This window comes from Athene noctua, chromosome 1 (genome assembly GCF_965140245.1).
Source record: "Athene noctua chromosome 1, bAthNoc1.hap1.1, whole genome shotgun sequence".
NCBI classification, from domain to species: Eukaryota; Metazoa; Chordata; class Aves; order Strigiformes; family Strigidae; genus Athene; species Athene noctua.
This window is the reverse complement of record NC_134037.1, coordinates 154398975-154419518: the sequence shown is the minus strand read 5'-3', so window position 1 is coordinate 154419518 and position 20544 is coordinate 154398975. Positions and strand designations below refer to the sequence as shown.

The window sequence follows — 20544 nt, the reverse complement described above, 5'->3', positions numbered from 1 at the left end:
AGCCTCCTCTACTTTATGAGCGAGTGGCTAATGGATCTAGGAAACCACCTACACCTGCCAGACAGATGTACAGAGCAGGAGCCAGACCTCCCTGCAGCAAGGTTCAGGCCTGGAAGTGAGCATGAGGGCAAATCAACTGCTCAAGTCCCATTCCCAGTATATGTGATTTGGCAGGTCTGGTAATGGAGCTATTCTGAATGACATCCTGCTTGGCTTTGAAGGTATTGCCATTAATGTTTGCGCCTGAATCAAGTGTTGCAACAAATAAGCCCACAGGTCTGGTACAGAGTGTTTTAAGAAAAAGAATAGAGTGTAAGATTGAAACTGATCCCCTATTCTTGATGATGAAGGCTTTTTCTGCTGGCTATCAATCAGGTATCACATCAGTTAGATGGGTAGAAAGAAAGTTTTAAAACCAATTAGAAATAAAGCCATCTTGTCCCTCTCTCACTTTCAAATTATGATTTTTACCCACTTGAAACCATGCTCAAGGAGAAAGGAAGAATAACATTTTCCTCTAGAACCAAAATGAAATCAAAGCCTTGCAAGTGAATATGCAGTGTACCACACATTATTCCTTTTCACGTTAGTATTTGCACAGCAGTCCTAATGCTGTGATGGCACAGTGACTTGACACTCTGACACCAGTAAAGAAATTCTGCTGGAGCTGTTTACTCTTAAAAGATGGTTCACATTACAAAGAGTTTCCTGACAGCAGGCTGCACATTAGAGTTAATCAGAATTTACTTCTGTTGATCTTGATACTAATCAGACTTAGGCTGGCAGACATCATGTACATACCTTGAAAAAAAATCCCCTGCTGCACTGCCAGAGCTTGCGCATTAAGCTGGTCTTCTAAATGCCGAATGAAACATGTCATGTTTTGTGTATGAGATTAAAACAGAGAGCCTATATTTATTTTTATATCAGTTCACTTTATCAAAAATCTCATATTTGAGCTTTCTGAATAATGTGCAAGGAAACTGTCACTCTTTATCTATAAATGTATTTCTGGGAGGCTGAGCTTCAGCTGGATAACTATAAAACAACGGTTATATAAACCTGCAAATTATGCGGGATAAAATGCCCTTGTAGCTGACTAGTAATCGCAGTGTTCACTAACAGAATCCATTGAGGTGTTCTAGGCATGAGCATTGTGATGTAGCTTTGAGCTACATTTTAACATTCACTCTGAGAATGTTCACTTAGATGCCTGAACCCATAGCAGAAGCATTCTGCCAGTTATTTTCTGTTATTCATCACAGACAGTAAAGTGTATTCTGCTTATGATCAATTGTACAGGAAAACCACTAGTGACGCACACATTTCTGTTGGAAATTATTACACAGATGCTGGATAAGCCTGTGGCTGTGTTTTACAAGACACCAACCTTGCTGACTTTGAGTTTCCCCAACAGGAATAACTAGAAGATATGGATACAACTCTGGCTCTTACTCTTCAAAGTAGTAAGAAAGGGATTTGTTCAATAGGTGAAAGCAAATCTCCTTGAGAATCCTCCTGTCACAATAATATAGATTTTTATTAGTGTTAGTGCTAACCTGACATGGTGTAGGTATGACTGATCTGTTCATCTACTGCTAATGCAAGAGAATGTGTTGGGATCAAAGTTTGAGGTAAGTTCTTGGTACTTTATTTTCCCTTTAGGCCAGATGGTGTTGGGAGCATGCCAAGGACACAGTCTGAAGGCCTGGCAACAAGACACTTTTTCTTATTCACAGAACAGCAACGGCTTTTTGTACCACACACCTTTAAATTCAGTAGCTCTGGTAATGATGCACCATAGCCTGTCCCTGACACATTTCTTTGTGACTCCATTGACCTTAGTGACAAAAGATTAGCATGAGAGAAGGAAGAATCACAAAAATATTTTTCAGGAAGAGAAGGAAGCCCAATAGTCTGAGAGAGGCAGAATTCACAATTCCTGAGACTTGGCATGATGAGGATATTCCTGCTACTCTGCACCCTGACAGTTGCTTAAAGAAGCTTAGACTCCACTCTGTTGTTTTTCCCTCATGTTGTTTCAGTGGATGTATGGCATTAAAAATCCCCCCAACATAAATTATTCAGCAAAGATCAAGTTTTTGAAGCTAACTTCAAATGTTAGTTATTAGCTTTGCTGAATAACCAGTTTCTGCAGGCTTCATAAGAATTATAGTTTGTATGGGATAGGAGTCTTCTTGATATAGTGTCAACTCTCTGCCAAACCAAGGGTGTAAGATTAAAATATTATTTAATCCCATCTTGTCTACTGAAGACTCAGAGTTTCTGTAGCTTCTTCATTTTTAATTCCCGATGAAAAGCACATAGGAGACTATTCTATAGGAAATTGCACACCCTGTTGCATGAAGCCCCTAAGCATTTTGGACCAATTTTCAGTACTAAATTATGGATGTTTGCAGTGATGAATTTGCAGCGACTGTAGGAGTTTCAAAGATGGAACCTTAGGCATCCAGCTCCATTCCCCAGCATCCCAATGGAAAATCACAGACTCAGTCTTTCGAGTTAAAATTAAAAGTGATTGTTTAGTTTAAATAGTTATAAAGACAGCCCAGTCTGCAACATCTGGCTTCTTTCATGGGTTGTTGGCAGGGTAGGGAGGGCTTAACTTTACTTTTTCACACTTGTTCTTTTTAGTTTCCATAGAGTCTTTGCCAGAGTAGTTTACAGAGACAGCTCTGCCGAGGAGTGGCAGTGACTGTAACAGGAGAGGGAAGTATCCAGCTATGTTCTGGCCCATAATTAATACATATGAGGAAATTTTTTTCTGCTCATGAACATTCCTAGAGGAAATAAAGATTAAATTTGTTAAGTAAATTATTCACTGCAAATTATTCACTCAGTTCCACTTGCTATTTTGAGATTTCTGCAATATCTACGGGAGTTAGATCATACAGGGAGAGGCATGGTCATAAAAGCAGAGGCTGAAGGCACGATCCTTTTCTTGTACAAAATACAAGTCTTATTTTAATTAAAATAAACAGAATAACACATTCTGGGATTGTTTAGTATTAGGGAAAGCAATGTACAGCCCCAAGGTATCTCTGAGACTCGGGTTAAAGTTGGACCAGATTTGTCTGACAGACAATGAAAAAATGAGTTGCTAATACAAAAAAAGCCTCATTTCATTTGCTTTTTGACAGGTGACCAGTATGTTAAACCCTTCAGTCTACTTTGCACTCTACTTTTTAGCTTTATCAAAATAATTAAGTATTGAAAGGATAAGTTTACAATTACAGTTTAGACTGGAACTGATCTCTCCTTTCTGGGCAAGGTAACTGGATGGAGCCACTGATGTCACTGTTGCGGCACTTGATATCGTGTGGGAGGGAGGCACATAAAACACTTGAATATCCAGGACCATTCATCATGGTCCATTCATTAAAACTGAATAATGATAATAATAAGCTATAAGGTATGTTGCCTTTTATAAATATAATGACAGTGGGAATCATTCTCATGGGGTCATCTTAATTATTTTTTAAGCAGATAGCCTTTTTCCCCATAGGACTTCCCAGAGAGAAGAGTGACATTGCCTGGGTAGTTCAGGATGGAGGAGTCAATTCAACCCCCATAAAATTCACCTGAAAAACTTCTATTGGTTTCACTGGGGTTTGGATCAGGTTCAAAGACCAGCAAGGAAATGGAGTAAATTACCTGCAGTCATGTCCAAGAGAAAACAAAGTATGATAATTTTTCTTTCAATTTTACATAGATAATCATTCCTCTTTGAAAAATTAGTCTCAAATACAGAGTATATAAGCACCGATCTTATTATTAATTTTTAATTCAAAAAAGCTGCTTTTGAAATGTATCAGATAACTAAATGAAATGAACTTAATGTTATATATGTTTGATTTTCTTCACTTTGTTACTTTTAAAACTACTGTGGGTCAACTTTCCAAGGGCAAGAACATAATCAGGTCAGCTTTCAAGCTGCTATAATTTTTCTGATATGTGGATGAGGAAAGGAAATAGATATGGGTGAGTACTATATCTCTTGAAATGACCTCTTTCTTCCTGTTTAACAATAAATATTCTATAGAAAGGAAGCTCATATATTACTCTTCAGATGAGTTCCCATTTTATTAATCATGAAGATTTTAACAGTGGCCTGAGACAGGAAATCACAGTGTAGTGATCAGCAGAGTCTGATTTAATCCTCATGTTTGAATCAGATTAGAAAGAAAAACAATATACTTCAATGTACATCTATGTAGATAAATAATCAGGTTTAATTAATATTATACATACAGCTTTTATAAAAACACACGACCCTCCTGAATTACTAAAGCTGGTTAAATATCAATGGTAAAACCTCCTTGTAGTTAGAAACTTAAATGGACTTTTCAGGTGTTGTTATCAGATATGTGAAAGAAACATATCTTGCAGAGTTCATTATTAATATTATCTAATTATTGGTTATTAACAATAACAATTATTATGAACTCTGATGGATATGATATTATTAATAATAACAATAACTAATTCAACTCTGTCCTAGATAAATGTAGTTTTGATTAAAATGTGGAGTGAAACATCTTGGTTAATGGATTGAGGTTCAACTTGGACTTCACTGCAACCCAATAACCTAGAGAACAATCTTGCATTATATTTGGCAGAATTTCAGCACCTTAACCCCATTTCCTCCTCCTCTTCTCACCAACCTTGTTCTCAGAAGGACTAGAAAGGAAAACCTCATTATACCATTAGCGTATAATAATTTTTTCATCAGTCAGTCTCAGTCCATTCTGTTGCCCATCCATGAGAATCCAAGAAGGCCTCCAGAACTTTTCTTAAACATTTAAACAGAAGTCTAAATAGCAAACTGAAATGAGAATTCATCTGATGAGCAATCTTATCCCTCCCTGCAGTATTCATGACAGAGGAAGAAGAGAACAATGCAGCCAAGAGACTACATGCCTATCTAGCATTGCCTTCTCATAGATGCTTCAAAAAATTAGAATTGTGTACAGATTCTAAGAAATAAGACCTGTGCCTTTCTTAGCAGCTTTCAACCATCAGTTCTTTCTGTTTTCAGTTTGAACAGCTTCTTTTTTTAGCATTCCTTGAAATTTGAGTTCAACCGTATTAAAAGAATCACATAGAGAAAGAAAGGTCTGTGCAGCTGAGTATTTGGATTGACAAGGACATCTGAATTTTTATTTGGTGCAAGAGCCTTCCGCAGTGGCTTGCTTTTTAAAAAGAGCTTTTATCTATGCAAAACTTAGGAGTAAAAGTCACTTAGAATAAATTTGCTTGAAAAAAAGTTTGAAAAAATGTTATGAAAATTTTGAAAATAAAATTAATTTTTACTAAAGTTTTTTCTTGACATTCTTGAACCTTTCTCTTGCAACTTAGAAATAGATCTCTTTTTCACTTGTAGTAATTTTAAATTAAGATTTATTTGAAACTCTGTGGGTGGCCCAAAAATTTGAGGGTTGAAATTGAGAATTTGCCTCCATTTTTCAGCAAAAGGTTGGGATTTTTTCATGATTTCAGATTTTGTGGCCTGGGATTCATGACAAGAAAGTTTTACTTAGGATACTCACGACTGTTGTTTTTTTGACTTTGGCAAATAATATTATAAAAAAATGAAGCAGAAATTCAAAGCTATCTTAATACCTCCACTTTCATTTAGCCTCTGTACTGTTTTTCAAGAGGATATAAAGGACCTTTGTTATTCTCCTCCGTCTCTTTGTTCTAAGCCTTCTGTTAGACTTGCTTTTTCTCGCTGTGACTTTGTCAGCAAATCAAGGACAATGAAGGACTGAAAAGTACTATTTCACTGAGTCCAAATTCTGTGATGAATGGCAAAAAATTATTCCACCATGGAAAAGAAAAAGATGGCTTTATAAAATTTCCCTTCTCTGCCAAACAGTGACCTTCAATCCCATTGCTCTTATTGCACTACTGTAGAGCTAAGAGAGAAAGGGAGGCATTAGGGACCAGCTAGACCATGTTCCACAGAGCAATGTGAATATGCTAGGGGATAATAATTCTTGGTCCTCTGGACTGCAGCATACCTTCTTCACATCTGAGTCCCAGCAGAAGAAATGAAGGGTGCAGTTAGTGCCACAAGGCTGAGTGAGGAAAAGAGGAAGATTTTCTTGAGGTTGTCCAAAGTCTTACTGAGGCCTGAAGGTGACATAGAAGGAGATAAGTCTTGAAGCATTTCTCATTCTGAACCCTTTCTTTATTTTCAACTCAGCTCCTTAGTGCACTTCTTTCTTTATCCCATCACTTTCTCCCCTCCTTTCTCACTCCCTCACCAAACAAAGATTTCAGCTCACTCACTCATGCTGCAAAGCAGCTGCGTGAAGTCACATCCTGATAGAATAAGGAACTGCATAACTGATGTACGCTTGTGCAGTACACTTAGTTGTACTTAGTTTGGTTACAAGCTAGTTGCAGTTGCACATCAGCTGGATAAACCTGAATTAAAAATGTTGAAGAGAAAACCATCTAACGTGTCTGATAAGGAAAAAAGTCAAAAGCCGAAGGTAAGAATGCTTAATTTTTATTGTCAATAAATAATAACAGGAATTCTTAACAATTTTTAAAAGGAGGATTTCCTTTTAAATTTTAGCTTCATGATTTCCTGATGTGCTAGCAAGTGCCTCAGTGGTATAATCTCAGGAATCTATTTGTCTATACTCACTTTATAAATGTAATGATTCAGTTCAAGGAATCATCACTGTGAAGCTTCTATAGCTGTGCTAAAGAGTTCTGGTACTTGTTTACAGACCCATCTTCTCATTGTTTGGAAATACACCTCACTTTGTGATTTCTGGGTCCTAAATATTATAGCACACACCATTTCAGCAGGAATGTCTTCTGGTTTCAGTCAACACTGGCTTTTGTGTATTACACTTGCAGTTTTAGACTATGGCTCATTAGCAATTAAAATTAATATTTTTTCCATGGATTTGAAACAATTCTGAATCCATTTTCTCATGGATTTGAATGGGTTTTTAAGCATTTTACTGGTTGGTATGGTATGTATTTTCTTCTGTTCAATCATCATACTGTTTTTTAAACATGGAGCAGAAGAATAATATCTAACTACACTATAGGTTAAGCAAGAAATGACCACAAGAGACTTTGTGGATGGGCTTTGTTTTCTTGTCTGTTAAGTAATTTCAGAAGCAATTTTTGATTACTTTCTTCTTCTAGAGTAATGCATCCCTTAACAACAGTCTGATTTTTATTTTTTAAATTTTTTTCCACACCGTTAGTTATTTATTCATGAATTCACTTCATGCTATTAAAATGCTGGTATTGTGGCTTCTCAAAACCACTATATATATATATATATATAATGTATGTATGTATGTATATAATGGTCATGGATTTAATTCGCTGTATGTGTAAAGCAGGGATAAAAACAGTCTAACCACTTGACTGAGTGTCAAACCTGATGATTTTGCTGTGCTGACTTTGTCTTATTGTAAATGTTTAAAAAAATGGAAAGGTCTTGGTGAAGTGGCTCAGGATGTCTTACTGCCTCAGTAGTGTGCTTTGAAACATTTCACTTACTGTAGTCCCACTTTCGCACAGAATTGTGTAAACTTTCCACTATAAGAATATTTCTGCTGAATGTGCTATTCACAAAAAAGGCATAGGAGGAGACAGCCCCACATCACACAGAACAGAAATCTTAGCTTGTAGCATGTTTCAAAACGTGCCCTGAGGAAGCTACGCAAATACTTAGGTTGCTTAATACTGAATTGGGTAACATGAGGCACAGGTCCTTACCTCCCAACAGAAGTTACAGGATTTCACAAGTGACTTCCCTAGATCACCCCCTGGCTGCCCCTGCTCTGTGCAGGCAACACTTGGTACCTCCTTGTACTCACAGGGTGAGATGACCCTGTCACTGTGGAGGTCTTGGGCTACTTCACCTTGCCTTTAGGCAGCTTAAATGTCCCAGTGTCTCCAACACATCCACATTGGGCTGACACAAGACCTATGGGAGAGTCATAAAGTCTGGAGTGTTAAGTAAAAATCAGGTTTGCTTAGGCCCTCAAAGAGAACACCAAAAAGATCTTTTTAGGTAACTGGATCTTACCCATAGCAACGAGTTGTCTTTATCACAACTGGAAGAACTTCTGTACATTAATTCAAGTGTTTCACCATGATTTTATTTGTAATCCCTTTGTTTTTATTGTTTTCTAATGTGAATAATATCAGCATCTAGTCATGCCTTTTGATAAAGATGAAGGAATACCATGCAAGGCTGGTGTTAAAACCCTTCTTGAGGCAATTCGCTATTCCTGTAAAAAGCCTCTAGTAGTGGTGGGCAAGTCAATGACCAACACAGGATGAATACAGATTTTCAGAGTCTGCTGCCAGTTCTCTGCGTGCCATGCATTTACTTTACTTTATTGATTACTGTCCTGCTTAAGGGACTTCTGCAGATGCATTAGGTGCTATGTTGACAAAAAGTAGCTTCTTACAACTCTCAGTGTCTGCTATGAAAGGGTTGATACTTGTCCATTGTCATGAAATAATAGTGTTGCAGTATGTTTCATTATACAGCAGGATTTCTGTAGTGCTGCAGTCATGCTAATAACTTCTTTGCATATCTGGCAGCTTTTGCATATGTATGTACATGCATATAACTATTGTATGCTTTCTGTGTAAACTAAATAAATAAACATTCATTGCTAGGCAAAAAAAACCTACACCTGGTGTCATCCCAGACAAAACGGAGAGAGATGGGAGAGAAATGTTTTCAAAAGACATACTGGAAGGATTCTGATCCTTTGCCAATGTTTATCATTGTAGCTGTACATACTGCCACGGAACTGTACATTTATACCTTGTACATCAGTTGAGGACCCAGGTAGTTGAACTATAAAGGAAAAGTCCTAAGGCTTAAAAATACCCTCCTTAATATTGAAGAAATTCAACACATTGAAGGGCTAAGGTCTCTATTTCAAGCCTGTATAATCTAGCCTATCTGTCTATCCAGGACCTTAAATGACTTTCTATAACAACAGAGCCTGTGCGCCTCCCATCAGGGCATCCACCAAGGGGCAGCTCTCTCTCAGCCCTTCCTTTCAGACCTCACCTGTCACTCTTTCTTTTCTGTCAGACGAGACATAGCTTGATTTATATGGCATAGCTGTTCTGAGCTGCAGTGTTATTTGTGGTCTTGCACCTTATCCTGAGGTTCATGGTCATGCTGATGGCCGGAGTCAGCCTCAGCTCCATCAGCTCCACTTCAGGGAGAGCATGTGTCTCGTGCATTGCTGGAGTTTTAGTGGCAGAGAAGGAAAGTACTGTAGCAAGTGGAGACAGGATGCTTTTACTAGACGTGTTTCAGCTACGAATTTGTGCAGTCTGTCCCAGAACCCCTTAGAGAGCTGGGGAGAAGGAGGTTACTTGCCTTAGAGGATGAAACAAAGACCCCTAACTGGGGTTATGACATTACAGATGTCAGTGTGTCTGGGGAGTGGCATGAAGTAGATTTAAAAGATGGTAAGAAAAAACATTCTAAGAAATTACGCAGAATCTAGTCTTCTCTTTCTCATATGCTTCAGACATATCCTGGCATCATCATCCTACCATATCCTGGCACCATGCAAATAAAACACCATTAAAGCATTTTGCAGCTTCTCTGCATTCCACTTTGCACGGTTTTACACATTTGACCAGGTGCAAATGACAATGGAAGGTGCAAATAATCTATAAAATGTTCCTGCGTTGTCTTAGCCACTTCACGGGATGTAACGTGCTGGGTAGAGCCTATTTTCTTTCTTTCTTTCTTTCTCTCAAATTCCTACAGATATAGCAAACTTGAGAACTGCCTGATGATTCTTGGCTTTACTTCAAGCTGAAGCAAAGACTACTTTGTGCCATTTTTTCTGGCTTGACTGAAGAAAGTTGTGTCATTATTCTACATGACAGTTGATCTATGTTTATGCTAAAGGTTTGAGACATTTTTGTTTCCTTATTCTGCTTCCAAATGCGCTTGGTGCTTGAAACTCAGCTTACTTCTGGTTGTAAGACAATTCAGGGTCAATGCCGGTGCATTTTGTTTAGGCAAAAACATGTCCAAGCTTCTAATTAAATCAATAGTCACTTATTTAGGTGATAAACTATTATTTATTTTCAGGGTTATGAGAAAATCCAATGGGAGAAAATATTTTAATGTGCAGCTTTGTTCCCTAGTACTATTTTATAGCAATAATTTTCCTTTTTATAAGCTTTAAATGAAACCCTGCATCCACAGAAATCAATGCACATTTTTGCCATAGACTTGAGGCCAGGATTTCCCCTTTTTATGTATTACTCACAGAAGGCACGATCCTGATTCTGATAACACTTAAATGAATAAATTAGCTGTGATCCCATTGATTTCAGTGGGATTTGTCATCTGAGTAAAGTTTATCACTTGCCTAAGTGTTTGGAGACTGTAGTGCAGGCATGCTATAAGCAAGTTTTTTGGTGATGCTTTTTTCTTAGACAGTGGCTTGTGACTCTTTAGTGGGGAATACTTATTAAAGAAAAGAAAATAGAAAATGGGTACAGCAAACCTAAACACCAAAAATAATTCAAGACATAATTAGATCTTCTGTGGGACAAGATCTGCAGTGAAGAGATTGCTTGGTGTTAATGAATATTAACTAGGATTTATCCTTGAGTGGGAGAAGCTGAGGATTTTAATTTTATTTCAAAGGTAAAGGCTGGTAGAGTTCTGAAAACATCAAGTTTTATATTCTTTTCTTTCCCCCGGAAATTTTGAGTGCATAATAAATGAGCCACTGCTAATGTCACAGATGTTAATTTTCACAACCATGACTGAAGTGATGTTCGCTTCTATTTGCATTTCATTCTAACAATGATGAGAGGTGATGAGTTGATGATAAGCTGTTTTCACCGTACTGCCCGCTGCGCAAATTTATGCTTATAGGCAAAGATGACACATAGTTTTGTCATTAAAGGTCTTTACTGCGTTGCCTCTTGAAGAAAGACTGTTCGTCAAAATCCATTTGAACTCTGTTAAATAAGCAGAAACAGATGACAACATCTGGGAAGTAGTTTTAAGAACCTGGGTTACAGTGCAAATACCTGTGGGCCTTTACCAGGGAGGGTTCAGAGAAAGAAAAAATGATACTTGTAATAACCATGTATGTGTAGATGGGGAAAAAAAGGATAGCAAGTGACACTTCAGAAGGTGTTTCTTGTCTCCCTCAGGCTTCATAAAAAGCTAGAACAAGGTTAGAGTTAACTTTGGGTTATTTCTCTTGTGTGAGTAGAAGGCTCTACAGTCATGTTAGTGCTCCTCTTACCTCTGATATTTTTCTTCTTCATTTATATTATCATCTTGCTTCTTGATCATCAGCCAATTTTTAGGGCTTTTTTCTTTCAACAGCAGTTTCAGAAAGTTTTCTTTGCGTCTTAACATATATGTTAGCATAACTCTTCCAGTAAGGTCTTGAAATTTGAGGAATTTTGTTTTCTCACCAGAAAGTAAGCGTCCAGGGTCTTTGTGGGAAAAGAACAGCCCTCCCTGTCATGCCCCTTGCCAGGAGATCGATTAAGATGTCATACTCCACATTTTGATGCTCAGACACAGGCTCACTGAGGGCTCACACAACTCTAGTCTAGTTCATGTACCATAGGAAAAAATGACATGGTCCACTCCTAGCCTGTCCCAGTCCTGACCTCTTTTGTGTGTTCCCTTCATTACAGCACCTTTTAAATTTTGACCAACTTTACTCAAAATTGAGGTAATTTCTTATTTCTTCCCTGTCCTTGTTTTCCTTCACTATCCAGGAATAAGGCTTAAGGCCTGGATAGTAAGGGAATATTTTCACATTAATATCGATTTTGCTTAGAGTAACAAACCCAGTTTTGTTCTTTCTTTGTCTTCCTAAGAAAGCAAGAGCATTTCAAGATGTTTGAACCATGTTCTCCGGCCATTTTTAGAAACCGAACTATCAACCACATCATTTATAACTACTCTCTGATAAATACTGTAGCACACCTACCAAGGTGACATAAATCAGCATTAGTTGCCCTCTAATTCTTTAATTAGCTTTATAGAGCAGTTGACTTACTTCAACACTGTTTTTCTAGGAAACCCAAAATACCCCGAATTAAACATTGGCCAGGATACCTGTCATTCATTGCTGGAAAAAAAACAAAAAAAACAGTAACTGTGTATGGGTAGCACAGGCAGAGGATGTGGCCTACAGTTTTCTGTAGGTTTCAACGCTTTTTTAGTAATCTGTGTCATAGCATAAATCCAGACTGAAGTCATTATAAAGCCATCACTGGCCAGCTGGTATAAGCAATTTGTGGGTGGCTACAAACACTTTAGCTAGAAGACTCAACCCACACACAACAATGTGTGGGCAGAAACCCACAGCAATACCCCACAGAGAAGGAAAATCAAAGGACTTCTGGGCCTCTGTAATCACAGTATCCCTTAATCTTTTTCTTCTGAAAGCTTGAAACAGAGACAGCAGAGTTACTTCTGTTCTTAGAAGCAGTTATACTCTCTTCCACAAATTAGCAGTGTCAGTGTTTTTGCTCTAGACATTTTGCTGCTCGGCACCAGGCTACAGATTATATATGCTCTGAATATTTAGCAAGTCATATGTTCTTTAAATCATCATAATGGAGAACTTAATTTCATATACCAGATGAAGGCATCCGTGTGCACGTGTGTTGACATTCCACAGGAAGATGAGTGATCACCTATCTTTTGCCCCAAGTGAAATCTCTCTTGTATACCTGCTTGCTCTTACCTTTCTATCTTTTTATATCTTATTCCACTTACAGTGCACCCAAGAGCATGTTCTTTTTTTTTTTTCTTCCCAAACTTGAGACTGAAATTCCAGTCTAGGGAAAAGTCTGGAGATTTTTAACTTCTTCAGGGAAGCTGCTTCTTTGACTATACATATTATACACGCCATATTGCCACTTTTTTTCCCCATACCTCTTTGGTTTATTCCATGGATACACAGGAAGCTGGATAACAGCTTAATCTGTACACAGATGTACACACTGGCTGCTTTGTTGCCAGTTGTAACATCTACTGTCATCTTTTTGGTAAGCTGAATGTCAACAACAAAGGATCTGTCATTTCTAACCATCACCCAGCATTGAGGATGACAAGGAGTTTTCTCTGGGAAAAAGATCTAGTGATCCACTCAATGTTTTGCACCATTATGTCCTCTGGATGGAGTTTTAGTCCCTTTCCTACCCTTCTATGTCTTCTCCTCTTTTATTATCTTCATAAGAACAACCAAGTAACTTCATGCTCCTGACCTTGATTTCCATGGGATGCTGAGTGGTTACTTACTTGAGTAGCCCTTCCTTGAAGTTCCTCTACTTCATCACGCTGACCTCATTCAGAAGGTGTGGTAAGTTTATTGTTCTTTCAGGTATGTTGAAAGGCGAGTGAAATATGAGTCTACTGGAATACTTGAGTACTTGGATTTAGGTTTTTCTGCAGGGTTTCTAATGACTTCTTCAGGGAGAAGAGAAGCAGTGTAGGGGTGCTGTTCAACCAGAAAGTATGAAAAATCTATGGTGCAGTTTCATGTCTTTCCTTTACCTTTATGTTGGAGATAGAGATGGAGATTTGTCACTGACAGCCTGCAGCTGTGAGATAAAGAAATCGGCTTCACTTAGCAACAGCACAACCAAAAGTAGATGTGTGAAGATGAGATGACAAAGTAGCTGAGACAGCTAAATGAGCTCACGCAGCTTGACTCTGCAGCCTTCACCTGTGCAAAGAGGATGCTGAGCTTTACCACTCACAAATTGCTTTAATTTACCACAACTGTGCTGTTTTTCTCCTATACTTCTGTCTGTCTGCCTCTTTTTTAAGGTCAGATGTTAAATCCAAAAACCTATTCACAGAGCTGGAAAGGGGGCATGGTTCACTGATGGATGAGCAGCTCAGAGCCTGTGTAGAGGGTGCATGAAATGACTGATAATGGTAGAGCAGGCAGTCAGCTCTAGTCACAAGTAGATGATAAGGCTCTTCTGATATCATCTATTGGGGTGTTTCCATGATATTCCTTCTGTCTATAATGGAGATTATATTTGCTTGATTAATGTCTCTTCGTAATTGTGTCTACATGGGTAAAATGTTTGAAAACTATGTGTTTGGGATTTTGGTTAGTATCTGAGGGAATGGGAAGAGTAGACATGTTCCTACCCATTCATGAAAGCTTTAAATGTTGTAGCTGGCATGATCCCCTTTGCAATGAAAGGCCAGATTAGAGTAGGATTTGGAGTATGGCCTTGATTCTGGGCTTCACATAACACCTCAAAGCCCTCATTGCTGTCTATGCCTCAGTAGCATCATATCATTGGTGAGCATATCTCAACTATGCATGATTTTCATGGAGGTTGCAGGGGAGGGGTGAAAAGCTTAGTCTCTGTTTTGTTGTCCATCAGAATGAAAACATACTTTAAATGTCTTGTAGATTTGTTTTTCATGAGGTGAAACTGTAGTTTTCCACTGAGCTGGGATCGCAGTAACTCCTTGCCACAGATATAAATGAACAGAGAGAGGGGAATTGGTGTGCCCATGCTGACTAATACCGTTAGCTGTACCGGGCTCTCTCAGTGAGCTGTTGATTGTACTCATTCTTTTCTGGTATAAGAGTGACCTGAACAGAATCAGGATGTTATCTTGTCTTCAGAGGACTAGATTTTTTTCCTGGGACTGCAGTTATAGAACTTATGCTACAAAGAAAACCCAGAATTTAACACATCATAACTTTTTCACTAAGAGGTGTTCCTAACCAGTGCTAAATCACTAGGAAACCCTCTGCTGGAAAGCTTCTTTCAGCTTCCATACTGGTGAAAACCAAAAGCTTATTGAAATTATTTTATGACTTCAAATTTCCAAGGAGCATATTTTAGATTCCCAGGCATATGTTGTGCAAGCCTGCATTTTGAAGCCTGTTTTGAAGCCTAAAGGGATGCAATGAAGTGTCATGTGTGCTTTGTTCAACTGGACAATAAGGATAACTTTGGCCCCTTGATGACAATAAGCCAACACTGGAACTCAGTCTTCTGAAAAGGGAGGATACATGAGGAAGAAAAAAATGGTACCACTGGTCATTATTTTAAAGGAGTAAAAAGTTAACCCACTGTAATGAGTATAGTATGGGTAGTTTGTCTGGGTTTTGTTTGTTTTGTTTTTATTTTCTCAGATAAAAATAATGTAAATAAATGGACATATAGATCTGATGAAAAACTAAAATTCACAGTGACTGATGATGGATACTGCACTGAATTTTGCTTCTCTACTGTAGTGCATCTCCATTAAGGCAATTTCAGCTAATCTCACTATGGATTCATTAATCAAGTGTAGTCAGGATGTCTGAAGGGAGATAATGAGGGGGAAAAAATTGGCTTATTGTTTGGATCTTATTCTTCAGCTAATTAGTTTGTTTATCATGCTCCATAATATTTGTATCCCGATAAATAAGTTCCAGTCACAATTAGTTATTGTAACAGATGACTAACATATCTTTAGCTACTTACAAATTCAAAATTATTCCATAAATAGATCAATTATCTTTGTGTTCTCTTTACATCACATGCCGATACAGATTTCTAGCCCACAGTATTAGTTAACAGTAAAATGGAAACAAGGTGTATCAGTAGGATTTTAAGATTTTCACCCTCTTAGCCAAAGGTGCAAGCATTCATGGAGACAAAGTCTTTAATCCTACATTGTTTTATCTAAACACTAACATCCTAAATGCATACTGCAGTATCAGCAGTCTCTTAGTGCCTTCCAAATTTCTCCTCTAAAGATCCTAAGAAAAGATTTGTTCATTTTTTACTCATTTTTTACTCATTTAGGATTACATACTGTATATCTGCCCCACATAAAGCTGTCACTATATTACTTTAAAAAAAAAAAAAAAAACCACCTCACATTGAGGTTCCAAGAGCCCAGTGGTGTTGGAGACTGCTGAAGATGGGAATGTTTATAAGCTCTGTGATATTAACTGCAGCACTCAACCTCAGGTGACATAAAGCATGCAAAAAAGAACTTTCTGTCAGTTTTATTATTTCTAAAAAGGTTCCCCTTGAAAGGGAAGAGTGACCTTGCTCTGCTGAGCTGACATATGCCACTGAATTAATGGCTAAGCTTTGCTGTAGGGAAGCTTGGAGAAACATTACAACTCCAATGGCTGAGTTTGCTGTGAACATTAATCAGGGGAACCAACATGATGTATCAAACACTCATTTAAAAGTAATAAAAACTAAGTCTCTTCCCCCCCCCCCCCCCCCCCCAAGTTTCTTAGAATTAGCTTATTGTTGGTCATTACCTGTTGTCAAGGATAAGACTGCAGGACAGCAGTAAAACTTGTGCAAGGGTTTTCTAAAGTTTGCTTACTCTTCAGAAAAAACAAATGAGCTTTTGGGACGGTCAGATTTAACCATGACTTAGAGGTTATTTTTTAATCTTGTTTCCCACTGGAAGGTCATTTGAGGGAACACCCTCCACTGAAAACATGCCTCTCCCTGTCAAGGATTGAAGAAGGTGGCTTTCATTCTCGGTGACTCCCTGGGAGCAGGACCAGCTCCCACGTGCATGCATGAACAAAGTGTAGGATAGGCAAGGAGGCTCTCACTGCCATCAAAATAACTGCTGTAAAGGATCTTGTATGGCTGTGGTATAGTGGTTGAGTTACAGAAGCTCTGACCAAAGCACTGTCATACCAGGGAGGGAGTATTTTCTGCCTTATCCCCTGCTTCTCTGCTCCGGGGTTGGCAGGCGAGTGCACTATATCAGCACCTGTGGCCGCTTCTTAGGCTTGCCGAAAGGAACAGAAAAGCCCTCAGACATACTGTGTCTCCCCACGCTACTCTCTATGCAGTCTGTGTATAGCACGATGAGGCAGTAGGCTCCTTATTGCCGCTTCTGCTCTGGTGTGGGAGCATTCATGGTAGGGGAGATCCCCACCTCTGCTGGGCAATTTTGCCAACTACCCTGCTCCATGGGAGCTGGAGAGGCATGGGGCTGAATGCTTCTCAGCTCATCTTTGGGCATATATATTTTCATCTTCACTTAAAGACCATTCTGCAAGCATGCATGTGTGTAATTTCTCTTGCATGAGAAATTCAGCTGAACCCTGCGAGGTCAGGACCTAGATAGCACACAGCATTAAGAAAATCGTACTGTGTAAGTAAGCAGGGAAAGGACTTTAACTGAAGCAAGGTGATTCGTTTTTAAAATATGAGAATATGTCTGTGAATTCATCTGGTTTGGAGAGGAGAAAGTTTCAGCAGAAGAAAGATGTTGGTATTTAAGGGATTAAAGATCAAAGACTGCAGTGCTTATGTAGTGTTTAACCAGTCTTTACTCAGACAGCACTCCCCTTTACTGCAGTCACTTCTGTGCAGGGTGGATTTCCAGTCTTGTCCCTCGATGTTCCTGCCCATGTGTAAGTAAAGGGTAAAAAAAGGATAGCAGGGAGGTAGAAGTGCACATCATGCTAAGTCCTTATCTGTCATTTTCATAGCTCCTCTGAGTTTGTCACACATCCTTAACCTTCTTTTAAAGTCATTTTCTTTTCATGGTTTTGTGTGCCACTGAAAGTCACTTTTAATTAAATGTCATATAAATAATAAAGTCTTAATTACATAATTATTGCAAATACCTGTGTGCACACTCCCAGAATTGGACAGACTGCCAGAAGAGCACTTGGAGTGACTTTTCTCACCGGGAACTGAGAGTGCTCTGCAGCAACTGGGCAGGAACGATACTGCTCAAAATTCAGGGTCAATGTGCATTTAAAGGAAGAGGAGTCAGATCCCTTCCCCCTTGCACATTTTGCAACAGAGTTGCAGAAACCTTTCTCAGTGTTAAGATCTGCGTTTCTTAAATTGCTTCCTTATTTAGTTCCTCACAAACCCATTTAATCAACACAGCACATTTTTTGCCAGATGAAATTGCCTTTTCGCTCAGACTTCCTACATGGTTTGCCTCTTCCCTTACAGACCTTGCAAACCATCTTGCCCTTGTTTAACTTCATGAACGGTAGCTTCCCGCTTGCTCTTGGCTGTGTCAGTGCCAGCCCTGCACGAGATACCCTTTGAAAGCACTCAAGAAATGAGTTTTAGTGGAAACCCTGACATGTGGACTGGGTTATCGGGAACTATGTGCTTTGTGTCAGCATTGGTTCAGGCTTGGGGGACCAAGGCTGGTACCAGACAGAGGCACTGATAAACAGCCTCTCAGTGTTTAGAGAGCAAAGTTTGTTGACCTGGAGGAGTGTTTAGTATGATTAACTCATTATTTTATACAGCTTTTCTTCTCCAGTCATTTTCCATCATTAAAAAAAATTAGGATGTTTGCTCTGAGGCTTCATGGTGGCAGCTTTGTTCAAAGACCACTTTGCTCCACTCTCTCCCCACCTCCATGCAGTTACTGAATACCAGACCACGATAACAACCAGTCTTTTATAGAGTCATTTTTAAGCCAGTTAAAAATGCCATTTCAGTAGATTGCCCTATTTGAGTTAGCAAGAACAAGCTGTATCTTTTTTATTGCTTTTGACTGGCGAAGTACAAGGTTTAGGCCATGTTTCGTGTGGGCTATAAAGTTATATTAATAGCTTGGTTAGTGGTCAGAAGTTCTATATGTGTAAGTAATGTGTAAATAGGAAAAAATCCCTGAAGTAGAGAGGTCATGATGCCTTCTCTTTTTTTTGCTTATCTATTACTCTTTGGAGAGTTACTGCATCTTGTATGCAAATTCTCATTCTTCACACAGAAGTGGGGGTGGGGGTGGTGATTGTGTTTTGGTTTTGTTATTTTTTCACACAACTTCCCAAAAGCTAAAAATTGCAGTCTTGCCTCCTGGGAAAGTAGGAGACAATTTCTCTGATTATTTATGCAAGAAGATAAAATAGCAGAGTGGCAATATTCATCCCTACTTCGGTAACTCTTAATTTCATTCACAGAGTAGCCTCCTCCTTCTGAAGGGACTGGGAGCATCAGAGAATAGAAGAAGTGAACTAAATTCTGAGGTCCACTTATCTCCATTGATCAAAGCAGCAAGCAAAAACTGTCCACTTGGACACTTATCCTCTGTGGCTTCTTCCAAGAAGAGAGGGAAAAATACAAGTGTCTGTGGCAGGCGAGGAAATTAAGCAACATGCTGAGCTCCATTTTTGTTACTCCCAGTGACCACATTTGTCCCTGCACAAGTTACATGGTCTGGGTAGTCTAAGGATGAATGGAAGCTAAAAAATGCATACAAGAATTTGAGATTTACTCGTGCGAGAGGGTCAGTACAAAGTCATTGCGTTGTGCTGGACTTAAAAGCTGTTTTGAATAGGACTTGAAGCAAAACATAACGGGCCAGAATTTCTCACGGAAGGGAACCAGATCTCTGAGCAGTGTGAATTGTCAAATGGAAAATATGACACGAATATCACCCATAATGATTATTTAGCAGGATAACTGCTCTCAGTTTTGGCTCAAAGGTTCTTTAGACATAGAGAAGCTCTGAGTATTTTATAATAAGAACTAACCAATTTCTCCTATGATATGCCCTACAAGGGAAAGACACAGATTGCAGAACCTTTTCTTGTTGTTGTTTTATTATTTGTATACCATACCATTTCACAGGGAAAATGATAGGCAATTTACAGACAAACCAGATCACCAACTGCAGACTGTCCAAATTAAATAAGCAGCAATTACATAGCACTTACCCCTTTAAAATGATTATTTAAAGTTCCTGGACTTCAGAGATTGAAGATACAGGAAAAGATGGAAGAAGGATTTAAAATACTAAAAAATATATTTTAGATTATCTATTATGCTAATTTGATATACCAAGGGGAAAGGATGAAAGTTAATGCATTGATTTGTAGAAATTATTTGATCGGTCCTTGGGAAAAGAAAAGTGTTTCTCCCCTGCCATGTCTCCATTAGATTTTACTGAGCAAATTCATATTTGCTTAACATATCCATTGGTAGCTCTTGCTTGAATCCAGCCAGAAAAATCACTTAACTTTATAGGATGCTGAATCCTGGTATCAAAAGTCAATAGCAGATTTTCTCCTAGTAGCTTTGCATTTACTTTAAAAGCTTCCCTTCATCTGGAAATAAGGCCTGTCCATATCTTCACAAAGTAGGTGTTCCCTGACACTAATGCAGTGACTGACACTACTGAAAGTAATAGTCCTGTTCCCTTTGCAGCCCAGAGCTCCTAAATCTGCTTTTTGTTATCAGTATAATGGGGTTGAATACATTTTTAAAAGGTGGTAGCTATTGATTACTTAATGGAAAAAGTTAGTATAGAGAATTGCTGAAGCAGCCCTATTTAGTGCTCTCCAGTGCAACAAGACCATTATCTAGAATAGTGGAAATCATCCTGTAACCCTTATTAATATTTAATAGGGATGAAGCAACATTGAAGTACACTACAAAATAGCCCAAGGCTTCTGCACATGTAGGATATAAGGTTGTTTTAAGGGTCAAAAAAGAGTAACTGATTTCCCTGTGCTCAAGCTGTTT

The 20544-nt window shown here is 38.6% G+C and overlaps 1 protein-coding gene across 7 annotated transcripts in view; it reads left to right on the top strand.

The window, feature by feature from the left end:
- SAMSN1 (SAM domain, SH3 domain and nuclear localization signals 1) overlaps positions 1-20544 on the top strand; it is a 97859-nt gene that overhangs the window by 55608 nt on the left and 21707 nt on the right. The window contains exon 1 of one of the 7 annotated variants that reach the window (XM_074901943.1): positions 5363-6521. The exons of 5 other annotated variants lie outside the window; for them this stretch is intronic. In XM_074901943.1, the coding sequence (XP_074758044.1) occupies positions 6465-6521 (57 nt within the window). In that variant the 5' untranslated portion in view covers positions 5363-6464. Of the gene's footprint in view, positions 1-5362; positions 6522-19157; positions 19307-20544 lie in introns of those variants that run through there. One more of the 7 variants, XM_074901954.1, reaches the window with a different exon arrangement.